The 24,426-nt window shown below is 37.7% G+C and overlaps 3 protein-coding genes and 2 long non-coding RNA genes across 11 annotated transcripts in view; 2 read left to right on the top strand and 3 right to left on the bottom strand.

Moving 5' to 3' along the window:
• Nucleotides 1-14,335, top strand: part of LOC136282922 (uncharacterized) — a 36,698-nt gene extending 22,363 nt beyond the window's left edge. The window contains exon 4 of the long non-coding RNA XR_010718507.1: nucleotides 12,880-14,335. This is a non-coding gene — a long non-coding RNA (uncharacterized lncRNA). The remainder of the gene's footprint in view (nucleotides 1-12,879) is intronic.
• On the bottom strand, nucleotides 1,699-7,442 carry LOC131778045 (uncharacterized). Of its 3 annotated transcripts, none has more exons than XM_066171285.1 (8): nucleotides 7,372-7,442; nucleotides 5,977-6,138; nucleotides 4,490-4,510; nucleotides 4,083-4,126; nucleotides 2,996-3,086; nucleotides 2,578-2,657; nucleotides 2,049-2,112; nucleotides 1,699-1,942 (listed from the first exon to the last, which is right to left on the bottom strand). In XM_066171285.1, exons 3-8 carry the CDS (start codon nucleotides 4,508-4,510, stop codon nucleotides 1,838-1,840), a joined length of 405 nt encoding a protein of 134 aa, XP_066027382.1. In that variant the 5' UTR covers nucleotides 5,977-6,138; nucleotides 7,372-7,442; the 3' UTR covers nucleotides 1,699-1,837. The 3 variants fall into 3 exon arrangements, with proteins under 3 accessions (XP_066027382.1, XP_066027380.1, XP_066027381.1); XM_066171283.1 differs by lacking the exons at nucleotides 5,977-6,138; nucleotides 7,372-7,442 and adding exons at nucleotides 4,676-4,729; nucleotides 6,172-6,422; XM_066171284.1 differs by lacking the exons at nucleotides 5,977-6,138; nucleotides 7,372-7,442 and adding an exon at nucleotides 6,172-6,387.
• Nucleotides 10,843-12,755, bottom strand: LOC136282924 (uncharacterized). The gene is made up of 3 exons (XR_010718512.1): nucleotides 12,181-12,755; nucleotides 11,224-11,290; nucleotides 10,843-10,894 (listed from the first exon to the last, which is right to left on the bottom strand). It is a non-coding gene; the product is annotated as an uncharacterized lncRNA (long non-coding RNA).
• A 341-nt stretch (nucleotides 14,336-14,676) lies between the features above and the next one.
• LOC131778163 (uncharacterized) lies at nucleotides 14,677-18,306 on the bottom strand. Of its 5 annotated transcripts, XM_066170999.1 has the most exons (7): nucleotides 17,451-18,306; nucleotides 16,979-17,037; nucleotides 16,102-16,196; nucleotides 15,699-15,781; nucleotides 15,418-15,472; nucleotides 15,075-15,202; nucleotides 14,677-14,989 (listed from the first exon to the last, which is right to left on the bottom strand). In XM_066170999.1, exons 3-6 carry the CDS (start codon nucleotides 16,183-16,185, stop codon nucleotides 15,122-15,124), a joined length of 303 nt encoding a protein of 100 aa, XP_066027096.1. In that variant the 5' UTR covers nucleotides 16,186-16,196; nucleotides 16,979-17,037; nucleotides 17,451-18,306; the 3' UTR covers nucleotides 14,677-14,989; nucleotides 15,075-15,121. The 5 variants fall into 5 exon arrangements, 4 of the variants coding, with proteins under 4 accessions (XP_066027096.1, XP_066027095.1, XP_066027097.1 ...); XM_066170998.1 differs by having other exon boundaries at nucleotides 14,677-15,202; XM_066171000.1 differs by having other exon boundaries at nucleotides 14,677-15,202; nucleotides 17,456-18,306.
• A 2,886-nt stretch (nucleotides 18,307-21,192) lies between these two features.
• LOC131777503 (transcriptional regulator Myc-A) overlaps nucleotides 21,193-24,426 on the top strand; it is a 47,107-nt gene continuing 43,873 nt past the window's right edge. The window contains exon 1 of the mRNA XM_059093828.2: nucleotides 21,193-21,236. The gene's annotated coding sequence lies outside the window, so the exon portion shown is untranslated. The remainder of the gene's footprint in view (nucleotides 21,237-24,426) is intronic.

Genomic DNA, 24,426 nt, shown 5'->3' with positions numbered 1-24,426 from the left:
GTGGTTTGATGTACATTAGGAACTCTAACTGAAACTACGTTCGAACCGTTGTGATATTGTCAGCAGACGTACCTTCTCTCTCTGTCGACGAAGTGCGCTTTGTTGACATGATCTATTGCAATACAAAGCACTCTTCGCTTTCCGTATGCTACGGTAGGTGTCTCCTCACAGTTCAATGAGGGAACATTATGTTATGAAAGTTGCGTGAATCTTTTGAACAAGGAATTTTTTTTCTGTGTGTTTTAGGTAAATAGCCCACGGGGAAATATTAAGCATGTGCAAGTCCAGGCGCGTTCTCTCAAACTTGTTTACAATCAGGGAATGAGTTTGGAGTGTTTTTATCCGGCATTTCAATTTGGTAGCTATATAATTCTCGATGAAATTTCCGTTTTCATCATAAGAATTGACTGCACATGGAAGTCTATAACGTTTGAATACGATAAGCTGACTTTGCTATGGATTCCTTAGTAATTGATATAAATCTTTTGCTGTTGATGACCTCATTTGAAACTGAAAGCATTTAGGATGGGATGATTTCAATAATGACTGGGCAATTTTTTTTTCTAGAAGTGAGCATGTAGTTCACAATAAAAATATGAAGCATCTACTGATCACAGTTTATATACATTTACTGCTCTTTAGGCATGATAAAGTACTGTTTGGCCATTAATCAGGACTGGTCGAGAATTTTTTTGAGGTTAAGAGCCGTCAACTATGATATTTATTTATGTTGAAAGCCTGAAATGACAATCAAATGTTAATAGGTTTAGGGAATTTTTTAAAGCACAAATATGTTATCATAGCTTATCGTAAATTATTCAACAGTAAACTGAGGAGCAGATTGAGCGAAACGAAAGTTTAGTGGGAAAATTAAACAATTAGAAAAATTTTATTTTCAATTTGGAGTTGCTCACTTCTTCTATAAATACTACCGATTAATTTTCAAGCCGTTTGACGCAAGCGAGTCAAACAGTGCTGTTAAAATAGGATTGCGTTCATAGTGTTTTGACATGGCTGCACTTGGAAAATCTTCTCTGGGACAAGTCCTGTCGAAAGGGAATTTTTCGTTTTGAAAACGGAAGTTTGGTCTGTCAGTGTAGCGTGATTTTAATTTGGTGAAACTACCTCATTAAAATACTTGAAATATAATTACGAGGAGATTAGGCATTCTGAAATGGCATGTAAAAATACAGACGGTTGACGGTATACGACGGATTGTGTGACGGTATATGATCACGAAACTCAAAATTGTCACGTGATCGCGTGAATGTGAAGTGAATCTTTCTTTCACGGGGCGTTACGTGGGCAACCGCTTAAGAAGAAAAACAAAAGGATTACAAAAAGAGCATCTTTCTGCATATTGAGCCACCTAATTTACCAAAACTTGCCTATACTACTTCTGACATGGACTAGAAGGGAGACAAAAAGATCGTGGGAAAGGAAATATATTAAAGGATCCTAGGCCCCATTTATATGTTCTCGGGTACCCGAGACAACTTTACGGAACGTTTATATGAAATTTAGCATCTGCTGACCCTCGTTTGACCAGGTTACATACTTGACAATATGGCGGACGACAGGAAAAAATAGCTGTTAACATCCTGGTCATGGCGTGCGCACGCATTTTCTGTTCGAGTTCTCTTGTCTCGGGTCGGCGAGATACTAACGAAACGGGGTTTATGGAGTATGAGTGACAGACTTGAATCAATTTTTATTGTAACAATATATGACTTCATTTTACAATTGGACTTAAACACATCTAGACAACGGAAACAACGCTGGTTTTGTTATACAACAATGTATTTGTTCAATTTTATGAACAAACGACCATGCAGCTTTAATTTATGAAATTATTAGATAGAGCTCTTAGATATAAAGAAATAATCAATAAAGATATGAAAACGTTGATATCATCGGTCAGTTGGTCCACATAATCGTTCTCCTGAAAATATGAAATGATAAAAACAGTTTGACAGGTAGACATTTTATTGGTCGGTAAGCGGGCATTTTAGGTTACATTCAAAGGAATTATTTGTTGAGTTATTCACCTGTGCAGCACGGCATTCTTCTTCTTCGCAAAGATCAGTCGTACAAACATTGTCATCTCCAATCCTGTAACAGGAAATTATTAAAGTGACCTCCGGTTACATATTCGTTGACACTTAGATTAATTTTCACAATTTTCTTCAAGTTAAATTGATTTTCTATAGTCCTACTCGTACTCTAATGATTCTTGGAAGCTGAAAAACCGATTTCGCATCAGTATTTTGCCTCGCTCCCAAGAAGTGGCTTTTTAGCTTAGTTAGTAGTAACGCCCAATTAGTATCTGGAAGGCAGGGATTCGAATCTCGTCTTAGTCCGTGAGGATCATATATTCTTTGTTTATCATCCGCAAGTCAAAGTATTATTTATTTCATTTAACTTTAAGGATAATTCCGTTAAAGCATGATCAGACTGAGTCACTGAAAATTTTTGAAGAAGTTTAAACTGGCTGAGAATGGAGACAATGGCCATAATTCGCTTATTTTAAGAGAATCTTTTTGTCTTCTATGATGTATACTATTTTGGATCACATACCCAGTAGGAATGTCGTCTGTACATTGTTGGATCCTTCGTCCGGATGTAGTCCATCCTAGGGGTGGATAGTTGTCGTCGTCCTAACAAAGAAAAAACAGTCGTGTTCCGTTATTCTGACGGTGTTACGTCAATTTCAGTGCGGGATGACACAAATCTCGAGACAGTCGGGTTTGAGAGAACGTGGCTTCTAAACATTTCTAGAAACGCCTCATCGCGAATTTACATCTAGGTTCATGAGGCCGATTGCGTTTTTTAGAGTATTTATTGTTCGACACGGTGTACAATTTCGTCATGCTGTGTTCTTGCGTAACGACAGGGCGCAGTTTGGAAGCTTTGATCGCTTGTTTTATTCAACGGATTCGAAAAAAATAATATTAAAAAGCTTTTGCAAAGTACAAACTTTTTCTTCAACTCTTACCTGATTAGAATTTTCCAAGCAACTTGAAGTGTTGTCTAGCAAGCGCACTTCTTGTTGATCTTCGATGGAATCTGCGTCATGCTGAGGTATTCTAGGATGTGTACAACAGAAACATTGTTTTTGATATTGAGATGCCTTTCTATTACAGTCGTTTATTACCAGTGGAATAAACCAAAGCAAATAGAAGTTTTATCAGATTCCTCTACGGGAAAGAAGAACCCTCAAAATTTGCCTCGCTCCCAGTGTGAGGCTTGGTAGCTCAGTTGGGAGTAGCGCAGTGCCCAACTAGTCGGGAGTTTAACCCTTTAACTCCCAGATGTGATTGAAACCTAACTTCTCTTTTTAATATCCATACATTATCCAGCAAACAAGGAATGAGAATACTCATGCTGATCAGGTAGATGCTGTTTTCGTGATAGAACACCAAATTCTTGCAAATGACATATTTGGAAATGTGTAGTAGCCAAAGAGGAAAATTTACAGTCAGATCTTGGGAGTTAAAGAATTAAGAAACGACGACACCGCCGCCGTGGACAACGTCGGTTAAAAAAATGAACTTATATTTTACTTAGAAATCACGCGATACTTTAGGTTTACTTAGTTTGTTTCTTACTGTTAAAACTATCTCGACACTGATCATGGAACACAGCGTTAAATTAGAAATTGAAATTTAAAGAAATAGCCTTCGTCGTTCACGTTCTTCAGTTTGGTCATTTCACGTTGTTGTTTTGCAGAGAACGCATAGAAATATGTAAAGATTTGTTAGGCTCGTGCACAGCCATTGTTTTGCTCATTTAACCTTTTTTTCCCGTTGCCATCGTGGTTTTCTTAAACTCCCCTCCATGTGGGAGGCAGGATTTCGAATCCCGTCAAAGCCGTAGTATTTTAGGCTTTTTTTCTACAATTGCTAAAATTGTAGCTCGCCTGCGAGGATCATGGCTTTATTTTATTTCAATTCGCTGGGCAAATTAAATTTATTTCATTACAACTTATACCAGACGTTATGATGTTACGTCTTTGATGCCAGAAAAGGCATGTTTAGGGAAAAGAATACGTTTACGTATCTAAACTTCTTAGGTTTACTCACTCTTTGCCTGCTTCTTCCTCGTCAGAAGAGCTTGTATCTTCACCCTACAAATGTTCAAAAAACTAATTAAGCGTTCAATTCTGTAATCTCATCAGTTTTATTTTAGAAATGTTTCTCTTTAAAACTAGTTAGACCAGCATAATGCATGGAGACATTCATTCTTCTTTAAAATTGGTTATCTCTAGCAGCCACAGCAACCTTTGAGACAAAACTAATTGTATCTACAACAGAACTAAGTAATTTCTTTAAGAGGTTGTGTTATGAATTAATCTAAAATGCTTTTTTATTTTCATTATTATTTTAAAGCTAGGTGATGATGTAGGTGTAACCTCACGGAATGAGTTGTTTGCTTTGGATGAATGATTTAAATACCATAACATTATGTCAAGGATAATTGATTGTTTTACCTTCTCGTGTTTCGCTGCCATCTGAAATAACAAAAAAATATTCTTGTTAGAACAAATAACGATAGATCCCATTGTGCAGTATTATAGAACACGGTTAAACATATCTGTAATCAGCGCCAAAAAAAAAAAGGATTCAGATAGAATGAATGTAGGCAGTAGTCATTAGAGAAGTTCAGTGACCATTACATGCAATAATTTATGACAATGGTCTTCAGATATTGCCGCAGTTGTGTGGTTAACCTGACGAAAGAAGGAGAAAACTTCAATTAATACCGCGAAAATAGAGTAATTTGTCATGAGTGTACTCGTGTTGTTAGCTAAATGTTAGTAATTAGTTGGAGACTAATTAATTAGTAATTAGTAGTGAACTTTAATATGTTTTAGTTGGAGACTGTCGCAACCGTCAGCGGTAAATGTGAAAGGAAAAAAAACATCGTCAGTGTGGAAATTGGTTTGGCGCCATTCAAATTGATGAATATCCGTTTCGCCAACAAGCGTTTTAAAACATTGTCTAAACATTTGTCCTTGTAGCTAATTGTGCGACCGGAAATGGCGGATGGACTCAAACAACCTTTTATTTTGTTTTGTTCATTGTATCCTCTTTAACCCTTTGTCCTCATAAAGAGCACAGCAGGTGTGTCTATGCTTTGGCTTGCAATATAATCACTATTAATTTAATGCGATAAGGTATTGATAAGCTGTGATTGACCTTCATCTCCGGAAGTGTGGTCACGTTGTTTTAATGCGTTTTGATACTGCCTTAGTGGTTTATTTGTGGTATTTTGTCACCAGAACGATGATGTTTTGATGTCGTTGAATTAATTGCCACGAATGCGTAATCTTGTTTACGTATTTGGAAGTGTTTTGATTATATTTTGAGCTTTTCCGTAACGAGCTAACGCGACACGCATGACGTATTTGAATCGCGTGAATAAATGTTAGAAAGGTAGAAAGATAAGGAACTGGCTTTCAGGGCAGGCGTCTTATTAGTGCGAGCTAACGCTATAAACTCGCCATCGTTTATCCGACCGGCCATGTTTGATTTGGAGTTAGAGTGAACGGTGGGGAAAGACCTTCCCCACACTTACCCTCTCCTTATTTTAGACCGACGACTGCCTCCTTGGTACAAATTTCTCACTCTCTCCCCAGCCTTCCGCTGCCACAAAATCAAAGATGGCGGCCATAATTTTCGTGGAGAAAACACTGAGCTCTCGCTCGCTTAAATTACGCTTGTTCTGCAGGCTAGAAGTGAACCTGCTTTTCTTTAGCGTTCACCTAAGGCACGTGCTGTTACAACACGGTCTAGTGGCTAATAGGTTTGGTGACGAAGGGCATATTTCAATCGTTGTATAAATTTTTGTACAATGCAAACGTGAAGGCGATTGAAGTGAACACCGAGGGAATCTTTGAATCATTGAATAACAGAAATGTAAGACTTCACTATAGTGTAAACGTAAGCGTTAAAAAAAGAAAGAACCACTTCGCACCTGTATTCACAGCAAACGGAGAGGTTGATAGAGATTAAAACGGTGCTAAATAGCTTTCTCCCCATACATATCAAAATAATCCCGTCCTGTGTCTCCCTCTTTAACAAAATGTAAATAGGATAATCCTGACAATCTGGATGGTTCAGGTTCGCTGAAGAGTTACTGGAGTTGAAAACATAAAATGATTATCAATACCTTGGAGTTAACACGGTAAAAGTTTTCTATGTTCTCTCCTAATCTGGTCAAAAGGTTCGTTCGCACAGCCGTCGACGTTTGTGAGAAGTAGAATACATAGCATAGCCACATAGACTTCAATGCGCATGGTCTTACATATGTACCTACTGTCGCTCGTGCGGTGGGCTCATGCAATATTGTTACATTTTACCTATCTGTGGAAATAGGAAGATAGGGAAGGCAAATGCGAAATAGTCTCGAAAAGCGGCCCAGGCACTGAAATTACGGCTGTAGAAGGCTACGCACCAGTCGAGCAAACTCCTCCGCGTCGGCAGGTTCATGATTTAGAGGTCTTTCGTGACTCTCTTGCGTTAGGCGGTGGTGAGAACTTCTTTCCAAGCTGTGCGAATTTGAGCAGATCCCCACCGCTCAGTAATTTCGAAGTCATATTAGAGGAATAATGTTAGATGTTGTCATTCGGGGCATTGTGTCGTTCCGTTCCAGAGGGCAGCCGTAGATGAGGAGTCCAGAAAGCGGACAGTATCAGTAATATTGAATTTAGAACTTTCGTCGTTATTTCTGTGGTTGACAGTTATACTGATGTCATTTCATCATTCAATAACTTAATGCGGCTAGACCTGTTGTCTTCAGTATTGTCAGGCGACTTTTACTAATGGATCATTTGAAGTTGAATCCTCTGTTTTAATAGATATTATTGTCTAGCTTGTCTTTTTTTGAAATAGACACGATTTAGGAGGTGTCTCAGCTTAATAAGAACAGAACTGTCCTCATTTACCAGTTGAGCCAGTAATGTTAACTTAGAAAGAGGATGGCAGTGACTTTCCTTTTAATATGTGAAATTATCGTCGTTCGCTTCTGAAAACTTTACATTTCACGTTAAACTTGATGACCTCTTCGTCTGAAGACGTCCGGTTACCCGGATAGATCCTAGTAGCTGTAACAAAGAAATGTTGTACCTATTTTGAAGCTTGTGACTTTTTTTTATGGAAAAGTAAACATATGTTTTGTTCTGAAGAACGGACAACTAAGACGAAGAAGATAACGAATTGCAAAGAAGGACGAAGGAGTTTTTTTGTTTTGCTGAACAGTAGCAATTTTTGATTACGCAGAACGGGAGTTATGCCTTTTCACATAAGCCCAGGACTCGATGAATGGTACAATAATCATGTTAAGGTACTCTACGTGAATTATTTCACTAACCTGCGGCTAAAGGGAACTCCGCGGTTTCTTACCCGGCGCACTATACCAGTTCACTTCAGACTGTAAAGCACCAAGTCGTTTGAAGGGCTTCCTTTTTCCTATATATCCTTCTTTTCTCATGAGGAAGAACATTCTAGTAAGTCTCACTGTCCGTGTTGAGGCAAGCATCCATAAGGGAAAATCCCTCTCCAGAATTTGTATAAATGAAAAATACGTCGTTTACTGTTCTGTTTCGCGATGATTCAAGATTCGACAAGATTCACTTTCCATGGAAATCATTGCGTGATTACGATTTTAATTTTTCCGAGAAATGTTTTGACTTGTGGGACGCTTTTCAAAGAAAACCAAAAATAATGCGGTGGATTCTCAATTTTCAGTTTTGTTGCTCGGTGTTCCAAATTTGTCTGTTCATTGAGCAGCTAGAAGGCTGGTGTGTTTCTTGATTAAACCTAAGTCTAAAATGTGTGAAGATTAATACTTAAGAAGAAAATCTTATCCGGAGAAAGGCAGGTAAAACTACACTGTTTTAGCACAATCAATTTGACTTCGACAGAGTCGATAAAATCTCAATATTTTCCGGACTGATAATCTGTAACTGTTTTACCAGAAAGCTGTTGGGGAACTATCCTAGCGTGCCTTAAATAAGAAGGCCTGATGATGCACAGGTTTGTACACGTATAGCTAAGAAAACTAAGACAGATATCAAAAGTGCTCCTGTTCCTTTATTTCTTTTACTCTAAATTGTCAGAAACGAAAGCGGAAACTAAGCTCATGAAATTAACGCGACTTTAATTAACGCAAAGTAGGCAGTGTCGTGTCAATTTCACATTGCTTAAATTTGGTACAAGTTATTAGATATATCGCGCAATTAGATGTATTCGGTATTCTCCAGTTTTCATTTCAACAAGTGAACTTTCTCAATCGCGTAACACCGTACAGTGTTAAGCACATTTAGTGTTTGATTCGTCAATAAAATTCGTTGAAGATATTTCAAATCAACGAGGTCCTATCTATGCTATCAAAGAAACCTCGGTGAAAGCATTATCAACCCTGTGGGTGACCTACGTAATGGGTGTGTCAGAGGTGATCGTGTTGGTTCTTAGCCATGCTGAAACTAACAATACGATATCATTTCTCATAGAGCCCTAGAGCCCAGCTTGAAGAGAAAATAGATAAAATGAAATATGTCAAAACTTGGAAGACTGACTGTGCAAAAAGCGAATTCAAGTGCATTTATTAAAACGATATATCACGTACAACAGATTGATTCAGTTTTTTAAAACAATAACATATAGCATTCTTTCCAAGGCGAGCCATCTTGAGGACTGTGAATCTACCGCATCTATCAAATTAGAAGACCAATATTAGCTTTGGAGACAGTCAAAAAAGATTGAGTTTGCCCTAAAGAATCCTTAGTTGAATTTGAAGGATGTACTCTTCACATAGACATTGGGTGATTCAAGGCTCTTCTGTAACAGTCATGACATCCATGGCTATTAAAACTTATCAAATCGAGGATATTTAGTTGCCATAGTGCATTTCTCTTTAACTTGCATAGGTTATTGAAATGGAAAATCTTCATTTTTAATTTTTCGAAAGCATTTTATGGAAATCAGTTGATACGTCTATTATTAGTCTGGGATAGAGGTTTCGCCCTTTTCCACCCACCCACCCCCCCCCCTCTTCCTCCACAAATATCCACACACCCACACGCACACACACACCCATACAAAGGATTCTGCTGCAAATTTAAATCGCACTAGCCTGTCAGCTTAAATCTAAGTTAAGTAACTTCTGTCAAAGGCGATAGAGCTCTCTTTAAAAAGTTTCTTAGTTCATGTCAGTATCAATTGCGTGCAGTAATTAATAATCATGCTCGTGGTCGTACCTGCTGGTGCTCTATATGAATCCTATTGGCTAAGTTCTCTAACCGCACTATATTGAGGATACTAAAAGATGGAAAGTATACAATGTGTCATTCGAATCTATTTCTTTAATGTATTGTAGTAGGGCTGTGACAAACGGGAGAGGTACATCTGCCTCAACAATTACATTTGTGCTAATAATAAAATCACTCGATAACTAGTGTTCCTCAGTGTCTTACTCATCCCAAGTTGAACGGAATGATGGGAAAAATGTAGAGGGAGGATTTAAGTTATTGACTCATGTTTTTTGACAACCTTTTCAGTGTTGGCTCTTTTCTTACAAAGAGACTGAGGTTGACTCTCTATTTGTGGCTCCCTCCTAATAAATTTGTAGACAATTAAGTAACTTACTCTAATCTTGAGGTGTGAACGCATTCTGTGTAGAAACGAAAGGTTACAGTTACAGGTTTCCTGAACCAAGACTGGATAGCAGTGATGCAGAAACATGCCTTAAAATGTATATGATTGTATTTCCAAAAATTTCCTTTTCCAATTAACAAAACTTGAATGGAGGGGACTCTTAAGAACGTTTTCTAGCCCACAACTGACCGCAGTAGTGTTACCTAACACAGCATGATACTGCATCATCAGTGTCTTGAATTATACAGGAGCATCAAAAAAAGTAATTTTGTGGCTGACAAATAATTGAGCCTAAGCTTGGTTATGATTAAAACCCTGTTGTGATTGTGATGTTTAGCAGGTAGTTTGACTTTGTGAGCTTTTTTTTTTTTTAACCAGTGCTCAGGCATATCTCAGCAAAAAGAAAATACACCAACTTTGCAGAATAGTGTGACGTGCTGTAATAAAGCAAGTAAAAATGTAAACTTAAAGTAAGGCTGACTGCTGCTTAATAGTTACCCACCCGTGGGAAATTTCTTTCAGCAAGACACTGGCACCTGAAAGAGAACATACAAAACAATGTCAATTTTTCTTTGTCTTGGAAGACTCTAGGTCATGATTTTTTCATGGGCACTATTATTATTATTATTATTATTATTATTATTATTATTATTATTATTATTATTAGTTGTTGTAGTAGTAGTAGTAGAAATAGTAGTAGCAGTAGTAGCAGTAGTAGAAGTAGTAGTAGTAGTAGTAGTACCAGTAGTAGTAGTAGTAGTAGTAGTAGTAGTAGTAGTAGTAGTAGTAGTAGTAGTAGTACCAGTAGTAGTAGTAGTATTTACTAGTAATACTACTTACTACTACTACTACTGCTACTACTACTTCTCCTCCTCTCCTCCTCCTCCTCCTGCTCCTCCTCCTGCTCCTGCTCCTGCTCCTGCTCCTGCTCCTGCTCCCGCTCCTGCTCCCGCTCCCGCTCCTGCTCCTGCTCCTGCTCCTGCTCCTGCTCCTGCTCCTGCTCCTGCTCCTGCTCCTGCTCCTGCTCCTGCTCCTGCTCCTGCTCCTGCTCCTGCTCCTGCTCCTGCTCCTGCTCCTATAATAATCGATCTGCTCTTTGTTTCAAATAGATAGGGCAACAATCTTCTATTTTCGAGATAAAAGCCACATCCTATGCTTTACCTGTACCTTTATGGAAGAATCACTTACCTCAGGTGTAGTCTGCAACCTCTCCTAGGGCATTTCACAGGAACGTTCCCCTGTTGAGAAAATAATGCCCTGAATTTAAATAAAATTGATGGTCCTTGCAAAGCTCAGGTAACGAAGAGAGAATCGCCTGTATCAATCAAATTTCTCGTCTCTGCTTCGTTTGGTTTTTAGTAAGCTTTTTTTCCTCAAAGGAAAATAACCTATAGAAAGTTTTTACACGTTCATGGTAATGTAAAATATATTACTTACCAACTAAGAACACTAACATTACCACAACTGACATCATACACAGTTATGAACGAATTTAATTTAGATTTACATTGTTTACGAAATTGCCTTGTGATAGTGCAAACTTCACCTAGTGGAGTAATTGTCTTACCTGAACACTTTCAACTGTAGGACAATCGCTACGGGCACGATTTAGGTCCGAAACTATTGCTTCGTCCCTATAAGTGAATGATTTTATATCAGAACAATCGTTTTAGTCAACCCAAACATGTCTTAGACAAAGACCGCCTCATCTGATTCCTCTACCTCACATATTCTTGGTATTTTAAAAAATGAAGTAAACGAAGCAAAACAAACAAACAAAAAATAAAATAAACCAGCAAACAAATGGTTTCCCTAATCACTGATTTTACATCTTCCTATTGCAGTATGTATGGGAAAAATTAAATTGTAATTGTTTGTGAATCAAGGTTGACGCCCAAAAGCCATTGTAGGCTCAATCAATCAGAATTTTTACAAAGTGTATGATCATGTACTGCCGTAATAAAATAAGTATTAATGCTGTGGCCTGATGTACATTTTCAATGGAAGCACCCACCTTAATGAACATTTCATTATTGACATAGTGTAGCTCTGAGATTTCGATGCCAAACCAAACCCTATCTATTAGGCTGAATTCGTTCTTTCTGCTAAGTTTCTAAAACATCTGGTGACATTGCAAGGCACAAATACTCATTGCTCACTCCTGGCTTTGAAAGAGTTAATCTACAATAATTTTTTCTTTGCATTATTTATTCTGGTTAGGTTAAATCCATCGTACAACTTTACTATTGTTACTCTCTGATCAATACCAATTTTGAATTGGGTGGACAGAAGTTACACTGCCTCTGCATATACAAGGCAATTGAATAAAGATAAAAATAATTAAAGTAACACTTATAAGACTCGTAAAATTTGTAGTCACTTATGTAGCAATTGTTTAGGATGTCACGTGGCTGCCCCTCTCCAAAATATTTTTCTTGTGAAGAAACATTTTATAATATCCTTTAGAAAGGGTGCGAAGAAAAACTGACACTTATTGAAAATGATGTTGTGCTGTAGCTCTTACCTTAAAAGGACCATGTAGGCCAGATCTGTGTCAGAGACCTTAAATTCAAAACAAAATAATTATCAATGATCCTTGAATATTTTGATGAACTGGAAAATATTAAATTCAAACCATATTCCCTTCTTACCATCTTTGATGTCAAATGCTACCTTACCTAGAATTGTATATTTGTTGCAGCTAGATTGTCCCAAATAAGACCAAAACTCTTCTTGTAAGTTAGACCTGTTGTTTTAGCCCTTTAACACCTAAGATCTCATTAGTAATTCTCCTTACTGTCTGCCATATAGTTCTTGTGATGTTAGTTTGGAGAATTTGGTATTGAATCAACTTATAATCCTCTAATTGATATTTTTCTTTTTTCTTATCAACTGTCTGCTTGACTTCGTAATGATATTGTAAGGAGAAATTCTGTCTTGGTCATTCATGGGGGTGAAAGGGTTAAGTGTTTTGTTAGTGAAGGCAAATAAACAAAAGATGGGATGAAATTAGAATTTCACCTCAAAAGAATCCCCAATTTTCCCTTCCACTTAAGGGTTAAGGTAATCAGAGTTTTCTCTATGGTTTTTTGAAATGAAATGAAATGAAACTCTTGTGTTTGGCTTTCTTGTGTTTTCTAAACCTTATTATTTTTTCCTTTTTCTTTTCATTAGTTATAGTGATAGGTGTATCTGATGGTTCTTTTCTTTGCATTTATTTCAGCATCATCCATCATGCTGCGAACTGACCACTGGCTTCGCCTGGCTTCCAAACATATCCAATGGCTTAGAAAAAGATTTATAGGGAATAGGGATTGAGGGATTGAGGGAAAGAAGGAGGGGTGAAGGAGCTCTTCAGTTCTTTGGTTACCCATAAAACCTGTAATTTCAAGTAGCTACTCCTGTTGTGTGTAGAAACCTTCAGAGTTGTGATATCTATGTTACTCGGTCATGCAACTGTCTCGGATGAGTCCTCCTTTGTTACAATGCTCTCTGCTACAAATTGCTATGCTAATGAGTCAGAATAGAATCGATAATGAGTTACTCAGGCTCCAAAAATTGTTCCTGGAGAGCTCTTATACTTACGATTCGTCCTATTCCTTAATCACCCATATCAGCCTTTGTAGGCTGTTTATGAATTCCATAAGTTTAAAAGAGCTAAGAAATTTTGCACTTTGATTCGTAAGCGGCTTTTTTTTGCCTCTAAAGTAACGTCTTACCTCACTTTACCAGTAAATTGTCCTCAAGGAAAGTGAAGTGCGGGAAAGTAATGTGTAATTCAAGTAGGCGTTAATGAAGCATCCCTGTTCCCAGACCTCTCGCCGATTGGAAGAGCTTGTGTTGGTTTGAAATAAGGGAAGGGAATATTTTTAAAGCGAAATCGATTTATTTCTTCAGGATAACCAGAGAAAGCTTTAACGTCAATATGCCCACATTATGAGGTGTAAGGTAATCCTGGAAATCTCTTTTTTTTAATCGCTCTCAACTTTGTGATATTGAAAACGTTAGTCATTACAGGCGTTCCTCTTTTTGACTATAAACGTGAATTTCATTTTTTGTCAAGGAGAACGTAGGTGCATTTAATGTTAGATTTGTTTTCATTTGTGTGCAGTCAGTCATTTAGCGTCAATCAATCCCACGATGCATGAAATCAAATCAATCGTCGCCTTTCAGTAGTCTGATGCCCATTGATCTGGTTAACACCTCTTCTGATTGGTCACTTGAAAATTCATGCGGCTCAACTAAGTATTTATCTGGATGACCTTGGGTTAGAATTTCTTTTGTACACTCTTGTCTGTCTGTTTTTATCCCTCTCGAACTAAATCGGTAAGAGAACTCTATGCGATGCGTACGAGCTTTTGATCGAGTTGGGTGCTAGTGCTCGTCTTAACTTTTATCATGACGTGCCCATTTAAAACTTGCTAACCCACTGAAAATTTATATTCGGCTTATAAAATTGGCTTTTGTTTACTCTTCCGGTAAATAATTCCATTCTCTTGAGTGTGCGAAAGACAGTATTTTCAACCCTCTGTCTTTTTAAAATCACTTAGTGTGTGTCTAAAACGTGTTGTAAACATAGAATGTGATTCATAAATAACGAAACAATTATGGTTAATTATTGTTGACATGAGACGAACAAAATCTAGGAAGGCTGTAAATAAAGCTCTTGTAATTGCATATGTAAATCTCTTCTCGGTTTGAGCGACGGCGTGACCAGAAATATTGATGCGGGCCAACGCGTTCAAATGCAAATATGATACCGTTTATTTCACTTTAGGGCTGACTACCTTAATTACTGGGTGAAAGAAGCACTTCGATCGAGAGAAACCCGTATTGTGACGAAACCACTTGGCGCTGAAACAATGCAATTGAACTATTGAATGTCACTATCTATTACTCACTACATAAGTTAATGGGCTGTCTTTGAAAAAATTTTATTTGCTCAGTCATTCTACCGCAAATAGTGGACGCGCTTTGTTTTTGTTCAACTATAACTTGAGGAATTTTATACAAGGTTTCTATCGGTTTTATTGAGTGAAATGATATATACAATAGACACGCTTCAGAAAAATAATCACTTATTAAATAAAAAGTGTCATGAGTTAGTGAGCCAGAGCCATGTAAACAACCCGTGGCCGTAGAAAATGCTGCGTCAGGATTGGCTTGAGTTGCCAAACTTGAGCCAATCCTGACGCAGCATTCTGACGGTTAAGAGACAATAGCGTGAGTTTGTATAGAACCAGTCTTGAAATTTATTGAAGCAAATCCGGATTACTTCAAACACTCAGTCGAAAAGCGCTTAAATAACGTTATTAGGTCCTCTGGTTCTTTGCTATTTACATGTTACTAATGAGTAAGTATCGAAGATCACTCGTTTAATCTTTCTGATTGTTTATGACTGAAAATTCACGATACGACGGATCTACAGACTTTCTTGAACTGGAAGTAAATATGTCGGGAACAATTTAGCACTCTGGGTGATTATCATTTCCTTGCGTAGGGGTGTTCCTTGACGTTTGCACACCAATGTTTACTCTTTCAATTTCCTGTAGAGAAGAAAACGTGAAAGTTACTTGAATAGATTGATAAATAACCCTCACTAAAGAGAGCTGAAAGTTTTGCTTAATGTTTGTTGGTTCTTTGATATAACCTTTTCACGTGTGTACACGAAAAGGTAAGAAGAGAAACAAGAAACAAACATGGAGACAAACTATCCTGATATCCTGCTGCGTTATAAGATTTTCTTCCAGACAACGCCTACCTGATCTGCCCCTAATATTCGATACACACGTGGTCGCACTGTAAACCCGCAGTTTCTGAAAAAAAAAGGGTTAATTTCTTGTTGAAACATTTTCGTTTTTCTCACGAGTTTGATTTCAGTGATAACTACTGAGAGCTACATAACCATTTAGTGAGTAACAGCTACTCTGGTTTTACATCAAAAAACATCGGGAACAGTGCAGGTTACCTCGTGTTGTCCTCTGTCTTTGATCATGATGGGTTATGTGGTTCAAGGAAAAATCACTTTCGATTGTTACTTACGTGATAGGGATTTGTAAGTCGTTTTGCTGTGAACATTGGGTCACTATTTTTCCTCGCTCGGTCAACGACATTTCATGAAAGTCCTAATGAAGTAAAAAAAAAACGATGAAAGTTTTTGGAGGAAAGTGCGCATGGGATTAAAGGAAGATAGTGGCGCCCATGGTATTTTCGCCAAGAAGTAGCGAGCTTCTAATTCACCTGCTGCTTACAAGTTTGCCGTAAGATGAAACCCTCATTTTCCCACTTTAGTCAACCACAATGCGATTATATTTAAACTGTGACCTGACAAAATCTAAACATAGCAGGTTTTATGACCGTAAGTATACCTCTTCTTTTGCATGATAAGAGTAAGTTAACACTTATTGTATTTTATTCTTTTTTTCCTAGGGAGACCAGAATTCACCTTTCTCTCAAAGTCTAATCCAGTTGTGATTCCACCCAATGGAAAGAGGGATCTATAGACCATCTGCAATTGCTGGGCTGCCATCTTTCTTGATCCTACATCGAATACAAAACGGTGTGCTTAACAGTATTTTATCACCATAATTTATAGTGTTTGTCCCTTTCTCCTCTCATTGGCTCTTGATCATGTAACGAGATTAGACGAAGTGGACTTACACATGGTGCTCAGCGATCGCTTAAGGAATCGCTCTTCATTCATGCCTGCCAGACAATGTGAACTTCGTGGCCCGGTTGAGCCATGATATTTTGAATTTTGTTTGAGGCTAGTGTAGCTCATGTGCCCGACTTTTCTCCTTTTCTTGTGTTTTTGTATTTTTCGTTTTCTCTCAGTTTAACTGAGGCAAACTTCTAAAAGTGTGAGTATCGTGGAACACTGAAGGCGAATGGAAACCGAAAAAGGAAAAGGGATCCTGAAATGTATTCAGCACCTTCACTCGATTTTCTTCACGTGTTATGTGACACTGAATAGATTTACCTGATTTTGTTTTTCAGATTTTTGTTTGTTGCAGAAGTCAACAACTTTTTAGCTACATTGTAATACTTTGATGAGCTGTTTTGGGTGTAAAGCTAGAGCATGGGGACATCAACAAATCCGTGAGCGTTGACGAGTTTAGATACAGACACATCAGCGTGAAGAGAGGGGACTCATCCTCGTTTTATAATGGTTAAGAATTAAAAAATAAAATCACAAATTAAGACATGAAAGGTAACAGAAGCACTTGCCTGACCTTTTAAGAATCAAAAATCGAAAATAACCAGAGAAAAAAAACTGCTAGAAAATCCTGATTAGTATTTTGATGTAAAAGCTTTGTACTTACGCGCAGTTATTTCCTAAATATTCGGTACGGTTTGAGTCCTGACTTTTCCAACAGAAAGGCTTAAAAAGATAAAAGAACACTCATGAGGTGGCGGTGAGAAACGTAGTAGATAAAAATTGTAGGAACAGAACCACTAGAGTTACCTAGTGGAGACGTAATACAGTGTGATAGCAAGCCGTTGTAAAACACGTCAGTGAATAGACTCGAAGACCACACGAGATCCTTAATTTTGATGTTTTACAAAAGGAAAACATCCGTTTCTTTCATCCAATTTGATTCGCCACGGTTTTGAAACAAATAAGGTCTTGGTATTTAGCTGGGTTTTACTCAGAAAGCCATGCTTATACGGGAGTATTCTTACACACGACAAAGCCACGTGTAAGTCTTTTTATTTTTTTTGTGCTTTACGTGAAATTGAAGGAAGACATGTTTATGAAGAAAATGTCACAAAGATAGTAAAATTCCAACTTACCGCACGTTTGGAGACTAGAGAGAGATCGAAACGTGCAACAAGCACTGAGTCTTCGAAGGGGCTGGTTTCGTTTTCAAGTTCGGCAAAGCAGCCTCTCATCTGAATTTCATTGGCAGCGACCACCTGGTGTAGGACATCTAATATGGCGGACCGAAATATTTTGGCGCCAAAGTGGTAAGGTTCAAAACAAGGCTTTTCCACTGTAGCTGTGACTGGCGTTTTTCCATGGGTGCTGCTGTTTCCGTTTATTACTGGTATGTTAAAGTCTTCGCGCAGAATGCGCTCCCTGGCGTCGATAGAGCTGCCTATAATATACATTTGGACCGAAAACCTTGTCCCTCTTAAGCGGTGATCATAAAATTGACTCTCTGAACGTCATCGCGAAACGTTTCCGTCTTCGCAATCTTCGTTGTGTTCATGACCCTTGGTAGAGTTCAGTTCACTTCGCTACGCTTCAAAATCTTTCGAGTCCTTTCTTCGTGAAACAATTTAGCCAAGGGACCACAAGTTGCTTTCTTGTACTTACAGTCAATAAAATCTGTTATAGTCTTCCCTTTGTGGCTCAAGAAAATGACTGTTACAGCAAATTGACGTTGGTGAAATTTCGTCGTTTACCTTAGCCGTCTTAATAGCAATACGCTGTTGAGAAAATTTCATGCATGCAACCTTGATAATTCTGCAGCGCATTTGGGAAATTCCCTCCCAATCGGCGCTTAATCTTTCTGTAATGATGACGTCATCTGTGAAATTTGCGCTTTTCGAAGCGTTCTTGAGCCACTGATGTGAAGCTTTGTTTACTCACAAGAGGTATTTGACCGCAGCGTAAGTCTTTCAGAGAAGCGAAAATGTTTCTTAAAAGCAGAATAGAGGTCACTCAAGTCTAGAATTTTAAATGCGTCAGAGGGCGAAAATGTGCCCAGGCTTGCATCTTTCTTGATGAACTAAAGAATAAATTGCTGTCAATAAATGCCAGTCACAACAGCGAGAGACAATTCATTGGTTACCTAGAAAATTCCTCGATTGCAGAATGGCGTAGCTAGACAGATCAACGGATTATGTCACAGTATGTAAGTGTTATCGTTTCCTTACGACAAAGTTTTCCTGCTAATTCTTCATTCGATGGCTACTATCGGCCAAAAGGTATTGAAATTGAAGGAACTATACATGGGATAAGACATTGTAATCCACTTTCTTAGTTTGGTACCAAGTTGCTATGCGCTATGACTATTTGTTTTGTTTTGTTTTGTTTTGTTTTTTTTTTGCATTCTACTTCGTTCTTAGGAGGTGTGCAATGTCACCGACTCATGAAGAATTGAGAAAGAGTGAAGCGAATGTTAAGTGAATTAAGTTTGCGAATGGTCTGTGTAATCGATTTGGGAATCTAAAAATCGCTTTAAGGAAACACAGTTGTTTCATTTAGTCATGTTATTTTTAACTGACATGTTCACTGAAGTGATTTCAAGCAGGACTGAATTTGCATTTCTTGATAATAGCACGGTTTTTTCCCTGAGCTCACCCACATATATGAGGTCAAATCATTTTACTCATAACCAGGTCACCTTTCTGTAGAATAGAAATCTTCCAGCAGCTCAGTAGTGTCCCTGCTGAAGCGAAATGGAACTTGAACAAACCTAACATTGATGCACGATTGCGGCTGGTCTATCGAGTGAATTTGACAAGCTGGGAGGAGAGGGAAAGGGTAAGGAGTCAAACAGAGAAGAGAGAGGCACGGGAGAGGCCTTGAGGAAGACTGGTGCTTCACCATGCCGTCACGAAAGTGAAGTCGAGATTATGCATGCCTAATTGCTCTTTCCGAGAAACTCGGGGCCTCTGTTTTAGAACGAGGCACGCGAAAAAGCCTTATTTCTGAACATAATTTCTTTATTGTTACGAAGGTAAACGAACCGAAATGTTAGACTTGATTTTATTTTGAGAGTGAGATGAACTTGCCAGGAGGCTAAACAAACTTTGATTATATTGCTGCCATTCGATCTGTTTTCATGCGAGTGATGGACACTGGCACAGATAGTCAACAGAGACCGAAATACAGAGCAGGGAAAATACAGAAGACGGCTTTTACTCCAATTCCCAGAATTTTTTTTAATTTTCCAAGTATTTGCACCAAGCTGTCAGGTGTTTACAAGTCTTCTTTCTTGCAGTTGTTCCAAGATAACTATATAAAACATAAATCTGTTATAAAGCCAAATATTTTGCCGCTGTTTTCTTGAAAACGCTTTCTAAGAAATACACGAAATCCTTCTAACAAAACCGAGACGGCGACAAGGTTACCGGGGAAAAGAAATAGTACTTGATGTTTGCACTCCTTTATTTTGAGTTCATGTTGACATTAAGCTCTGAAAACCTACAACTGCGAAATATCTTACAATAGAGGTCCTGCTCAAAGTCGATCTTTATCTTCAACATTAACGAAAGGAGGCAAAATGACTCAATACTTTGCACAACTAACAATGGATATGACAGAGCTGTCAACTGCCAAATTGCAACTAACTTGAAGGGAACCTTAAACTTCACCAAAACCTTTCTTAATTTTTGTATGGACAGTGAGCTGAAAAGTTAAATTGGGATATTTTCTGATTCCTTAGAGGCAAAACACGTAAGGTCATTCAACTTGGTCTTTAACTTTTCTTCGATCAATTTAGATTTCTTTGCAACTTTTAAAGTCAAAACGTAAATGCTTTCACAAAAAAATTCTTTTGATTGGTAACATTACTCTAATTATGTTTCCGTTGAATTGCCCATCATTTTGATTAATAATACACAATTCATGGACTGAAATGTTCTTAGAGTTACCTTGAGATGCAAATCTTATTGCAAGAATGAGCTAATGAAGGGGGAACTTTTACTTCATAAAAAGTCGAAAATAGGAACTACAGGATGGAATATCAAAGAAGAGAAGAACCTGTGGGGAATCTAATTTACCCATGACTGAAAAAATGTTGTATTATGTCTCTAAATGATGCACACAGCCCCTTTTCATGGCTCAGCTATTATTAAAATTCGGTTTATTACTATTGCACTCAAATCTATGTGTTTGCTTTTATGTACATCTCGCCTAACTAATTATTCAGTTTACAACAGTTATCCTTAATCTAACTTGTCATCTGTTTTAGGCTCCTGGTTTGGAAGTTAAGATGTTTTCTGCCCAACACGACTAAAATTCTCTATTCCATGATATTTTATTTGATAACATGTACGTTTGAAGTTTCAGATTTTCATCTCGCACTGACAACATGATAGCCATACAAACACAACCAAGAGGCTCAGCAATGCCAACAGGGTCAAGAGGAATTCTTGGTTAGTGCTTTCTACAAGCTAACAAACAAAATAAAATGTTTTTTTCCTCTTGTGTGTTAGCTAGTTGATTTTCATCAAAAAATCTACTGATGGATAATTTTCGTACCATTACGGCATCATCTCGGTTTATCGGAAAACTGGTGGTCATTATCATTTATGAAATCACAACTAGAGTGAACAAAAAAACAATCTCTATCATTTTCCCGAAATTTGAAAGAGGGAAGTATTTCATTGCTTTCTTTGTGAAAACTATGATTTGGACTCTACAGCTAGATGTTTGACTTATGCTGTCAGTGAAATATACAAAGATCTTGCTTAAATAATCGAAACGATCATCCCTTTACTCGCTCCTATTACGCCATCATAGCAAGGCCTCTTTTTACGGTTTGTACTCACCTTTCCGCCTTCAGGTGCCAATGTATCACTTCCTGATGTCTCGTACCAACTTCTGTTTCCACTGGAAGCAAAAATGTGAGTTTGTGAGTTTCTTCTTTGGGAAGATGTTTAAGAGGATATTTAGGAAGGTGTTGACGATCGAAGCTATGTTTTCAGGAGCGAGCTAAAACATTACTTACACTATATATCGCATACTCCCACAATAAAAACGGAATTTTTGGTGGGGGGTGCAGGGGAGGGGTGAGGGAGGAGGATAAAAGATGCTCAGAAATTAAAAATTAGCGTTGAAATGACCGCCAATTGAAGAAGCTTTTGATTGTCAAACAAATTTTTTCTTGTCAGCGCCAGAGAAATTGCACAGAAACAGTATGGAAAATATGCATACTGATATTATGATGTAAAAGGGTGAATTTAAGAAATACAGTCATCTGTACTTGGTATCGCTTAGCTTGCAGACTGTAAGTGATAAAGGATTAAGTTATTTAAACCAGGCTTACAATACAACCAATCTTCGTTCGGATTCTCCTTGTGAACAAAATCTAAGAGGTTTTCCTCGTTCTGTCTGCCGATTTTCCTAAAAATTGAATAAAGAAAGAGAGAGAGAGAACTGAATAATAAGTCACATCCATTAAAAGTTATAAATAGTACACAGCGCAATATTTTCAAATCATATGCAGTATGATTCTTACTTATTGGACTAAATGACCTTTCTATATATGGTTCATGAAACATGAAGAGGAATTGGGAAAAAACACTCGTGTAATGCTAAATTGTGCTAACTTTCTTCACTTCAACCATGACGTTTGGTATATTTCCGCTATTTATTTTTCTCTTTCGCTATATAGTCTAAAATAACAACTCTTTTTCTTTTTTTTCGGAGGGCACGGTAACGAATCCTGCAATCTGATTGGTTCTTTATCCGGTCAGTATTTCCCTATCTCTGCCCACGGGCCACGGTAACGCTCTCGTGAGTCGCCGAGTACATCCCAACTATCGTTGCCATTTTTCATAAATATATCTCGTTTTCCGGCTGGGCGGTACTTTTAAGCAAACACGTCGGTCACTGCCTCAGGCCGATAAATAACTTATGAATCCCCTCTTTCCCTTCTCTCAAATCACTTTGGTTGACAGAAAAATATTAGTTTCAGAATGAACTTGTATAAGCAATAGTGTCATTGCGTTGGTTGACAAGGGCCTAAAAACCGTCTGCAATTAATTTTAAGCGTTCAAAAAAGTACCTAGAAAGTTAAAACGTGAGGTATTTGGTTACAGTTAAACCGTGAACGATGGAACTTTCATTTGTTTAATATCAGAATTTTCTCAAACATATGTTCGTAGTGAAAGAGCGAACGAAGTTTTAATTTCAGGTCTACAACAAATATACGCTCTCGGTGAGTCTTTCCAAGTCCGTTCAATTTGGACATTTTTACCGCAAATTGCACAACAGAAACTGAAGGAATTTATTGAGAAAAGGCCGCATTAAATCCCCTTGTGTCTCGTTGGAGTGTGCCATTCGAATTTAGTTCTTGTGGAGGAAAGACCAAATTTACACACGCCATTGCAGCAAACAAACCAGCAAACTCTCACAACTTCAAAATAAAAAATTTGAATTTACTCACAATTAATTTCCTCGCCGATTACTCAATGAACAGAGGTAAATCTTCGTACATGAGAGTGAATATACTTTCCGTCAGATCATTGACTGTTTTTAAAGAAAAACATTGTCGTGACAGTCCTTGCCAAGGCAGTTCCGTTGTTTTTCAAATCTTCTTGCGCTTTTTTTTTCTTACGCGTTTCTAATTGACAGGTGTCAGATTGTGACAGGTATTTGTAAAAATAATGTTTCAAAGTTGTTTGGAAGCCTTTGAAATTACCGCTATCGTTATGTTAATGAAAATGTTTCGGTGGGGCATCTCTCTTTAATTTGCATCACCTCCAATTTAACTACCATTAACTCGCTCAAAAATTGTTCAGTTTATGGAAGATCTTGCCGTATTTACAGCCCTAAATCATTCGGGTTCTTTCGGAAAGAATATCGTGAAGTTTAAAAAAAATAAATATGTTATTTACCGGCTATGGGTCGGTCCGTATGGTGAAAAACTGTGACCTCGTTCTTGAAAATGCTGCTCTAGGCCTTCGGCCTCGGGCAGTAATTTCAAGACCAGCCGGCGAATAGCATATATGTACTGTTACTTGAAATTATAAATTCCTTTGGTGCATACCTCATCTTTTGGCAGCATTTCAAAGTTAAGTTTTCTGCAAAATAAAAAAAGCGTAGGAAATTTCACCAGTTGGATTCGTTCACAAGCTCTTTTAAGGTCCTTCTGGGAGCGTTCGTGTGACATTCAAGTGATTTCCTTTAGATGAACGCGCTTCAGACATTTTTAAACACCGTCACCAAAAGCATTAAATAACTTAGTAAATATAGTATGAGTCTGTAGCCGTAATGAAACAAAACTATCAGATAGAGAATTGGATAGAAACTTTGGGAACAGAAGGATGTTTTAAATAAAAATTCACTTGTTTACAGGAAAACTGATTGCCGGTACCAGCATCTCTTGTCGCTTTCTGAACATGCGTGAGTCACCAGACTTTTCGCCCGGTTTAAATGATATACCTATAACCTAAATAATTCAATTTTTCCTCAAAAGATTACTTTTCTTACCTTTTTAAAGTGTTTCACAGAATCAAGTTAAAATAATTGAGAGAACTTTGAAATTGCTACCAGAAACACGCAAATGAAGTTAATGAATTTAGGGAACGTAAGGAAAAGGTCTGACCAGACGTGAAAACGACGGTTAGTTTCAGTTAGAATGCAAGTGAGCAGTTGATTATTTACGGTTTGATTTAGGGGTATAAAACTGTATGTGATATTAAAATTCGCACAATACCCTTTATTACTTCGAATACGTCACTCCAGTGTTACATGTAATTAATATGGAGTCTACGTGATACAAACTTTTGCAAAACAATAACGCAACGTATAAGACCCAGAATCGAAATTTAAAATTTAAAATTACAATTACGTATCTGTAACTTGTGAATCGTTTACAGAAAACATTCTCTCCACGTGGTTATTCGGCCAGCACTCGCTCAGTGAAGGATTTATCAAAATCTTCCCCTCGTTGGAATAAAAAGAACTTCATTGCATTCTTTTCTCATTTGATGGGAGGGCTACTGGTAGTAATTCTGAGTAATTTATTCTCCGTCGAAACTGCAAGAACTAAACATTGCACGTACCTTTCTGGCAGCATCTGTCTCACTT

The sequence above is a fragment of the Pocillopora verrucosa genome, chromosome 8 (genome assembly GCF_036669915.1).
Source record: "Pocillopora verrucosa isolate sample1 chromosome 8, ASM3666991v2, whole genome shotgun sequence".
NCBI classification, from domain to species: domain Eukaryota; kingdom Metazoa; phylum Cnidaria; class Anthozoa; order Scleractinia; family Pocilloporidae; genus Pocillopora; species Pocillopora verrucosa.
This window is presented reverse-complemented; position numbering and strand designations above follow the sequence as displayed.

What these genes read in the sequence shown, in the direction of transcription:
- LOC131778045 (XM_066171283.1), bottom strand. Translation starts at nt 6,282, where the DNA reads ATGTGGCTATGCTATGTATTCTACTTCTCACAAACGTCGACGGCTGTG. An exon ending in TTTACCGTGTTAACTCCAAG is followed by an intron (nt 4,730 to 6,171) that starts GTATTGATAATC and finishes TTCTTTCGTCAG; the next exon opens with GTTAACCACACAACTGCGGC. An exon ending in ATTGTCATAAATTATTGCAT is followed by an intron (nt 4,511 to 4,675) that starts GTAATGGTCACT and finishes TTGTTATTTCAG; the next exon opens with ATGGCAGCGAAACACGAGAA.
- LOC131778163 (XM_066170997.1), bottom strand. Translation starts at nt 17,768, where the DNA reads ATGTATATTATAGGCAGCTCTATCGACGCCAGGGAGCGCATTCTGCGC. An exon ending in CTCTAGTCTCCAAACGTGCG is followed by an intron (nt 17,038 to 17,450) that starts GTAAGTTGGAAT and finishes TATCTTTTTAAG; the next exon opens with CCTTTCTGTTGGAAAAGTCA. An exon ending in TATTTAGGAAATAACTGCGC is followed by an intron (nt 16,197 to 16,978) that starts GTAAGTACAAAG and finishes TATTCGATGTAG; the next exon opens with GATCAAGAAAGATGGCAGCC.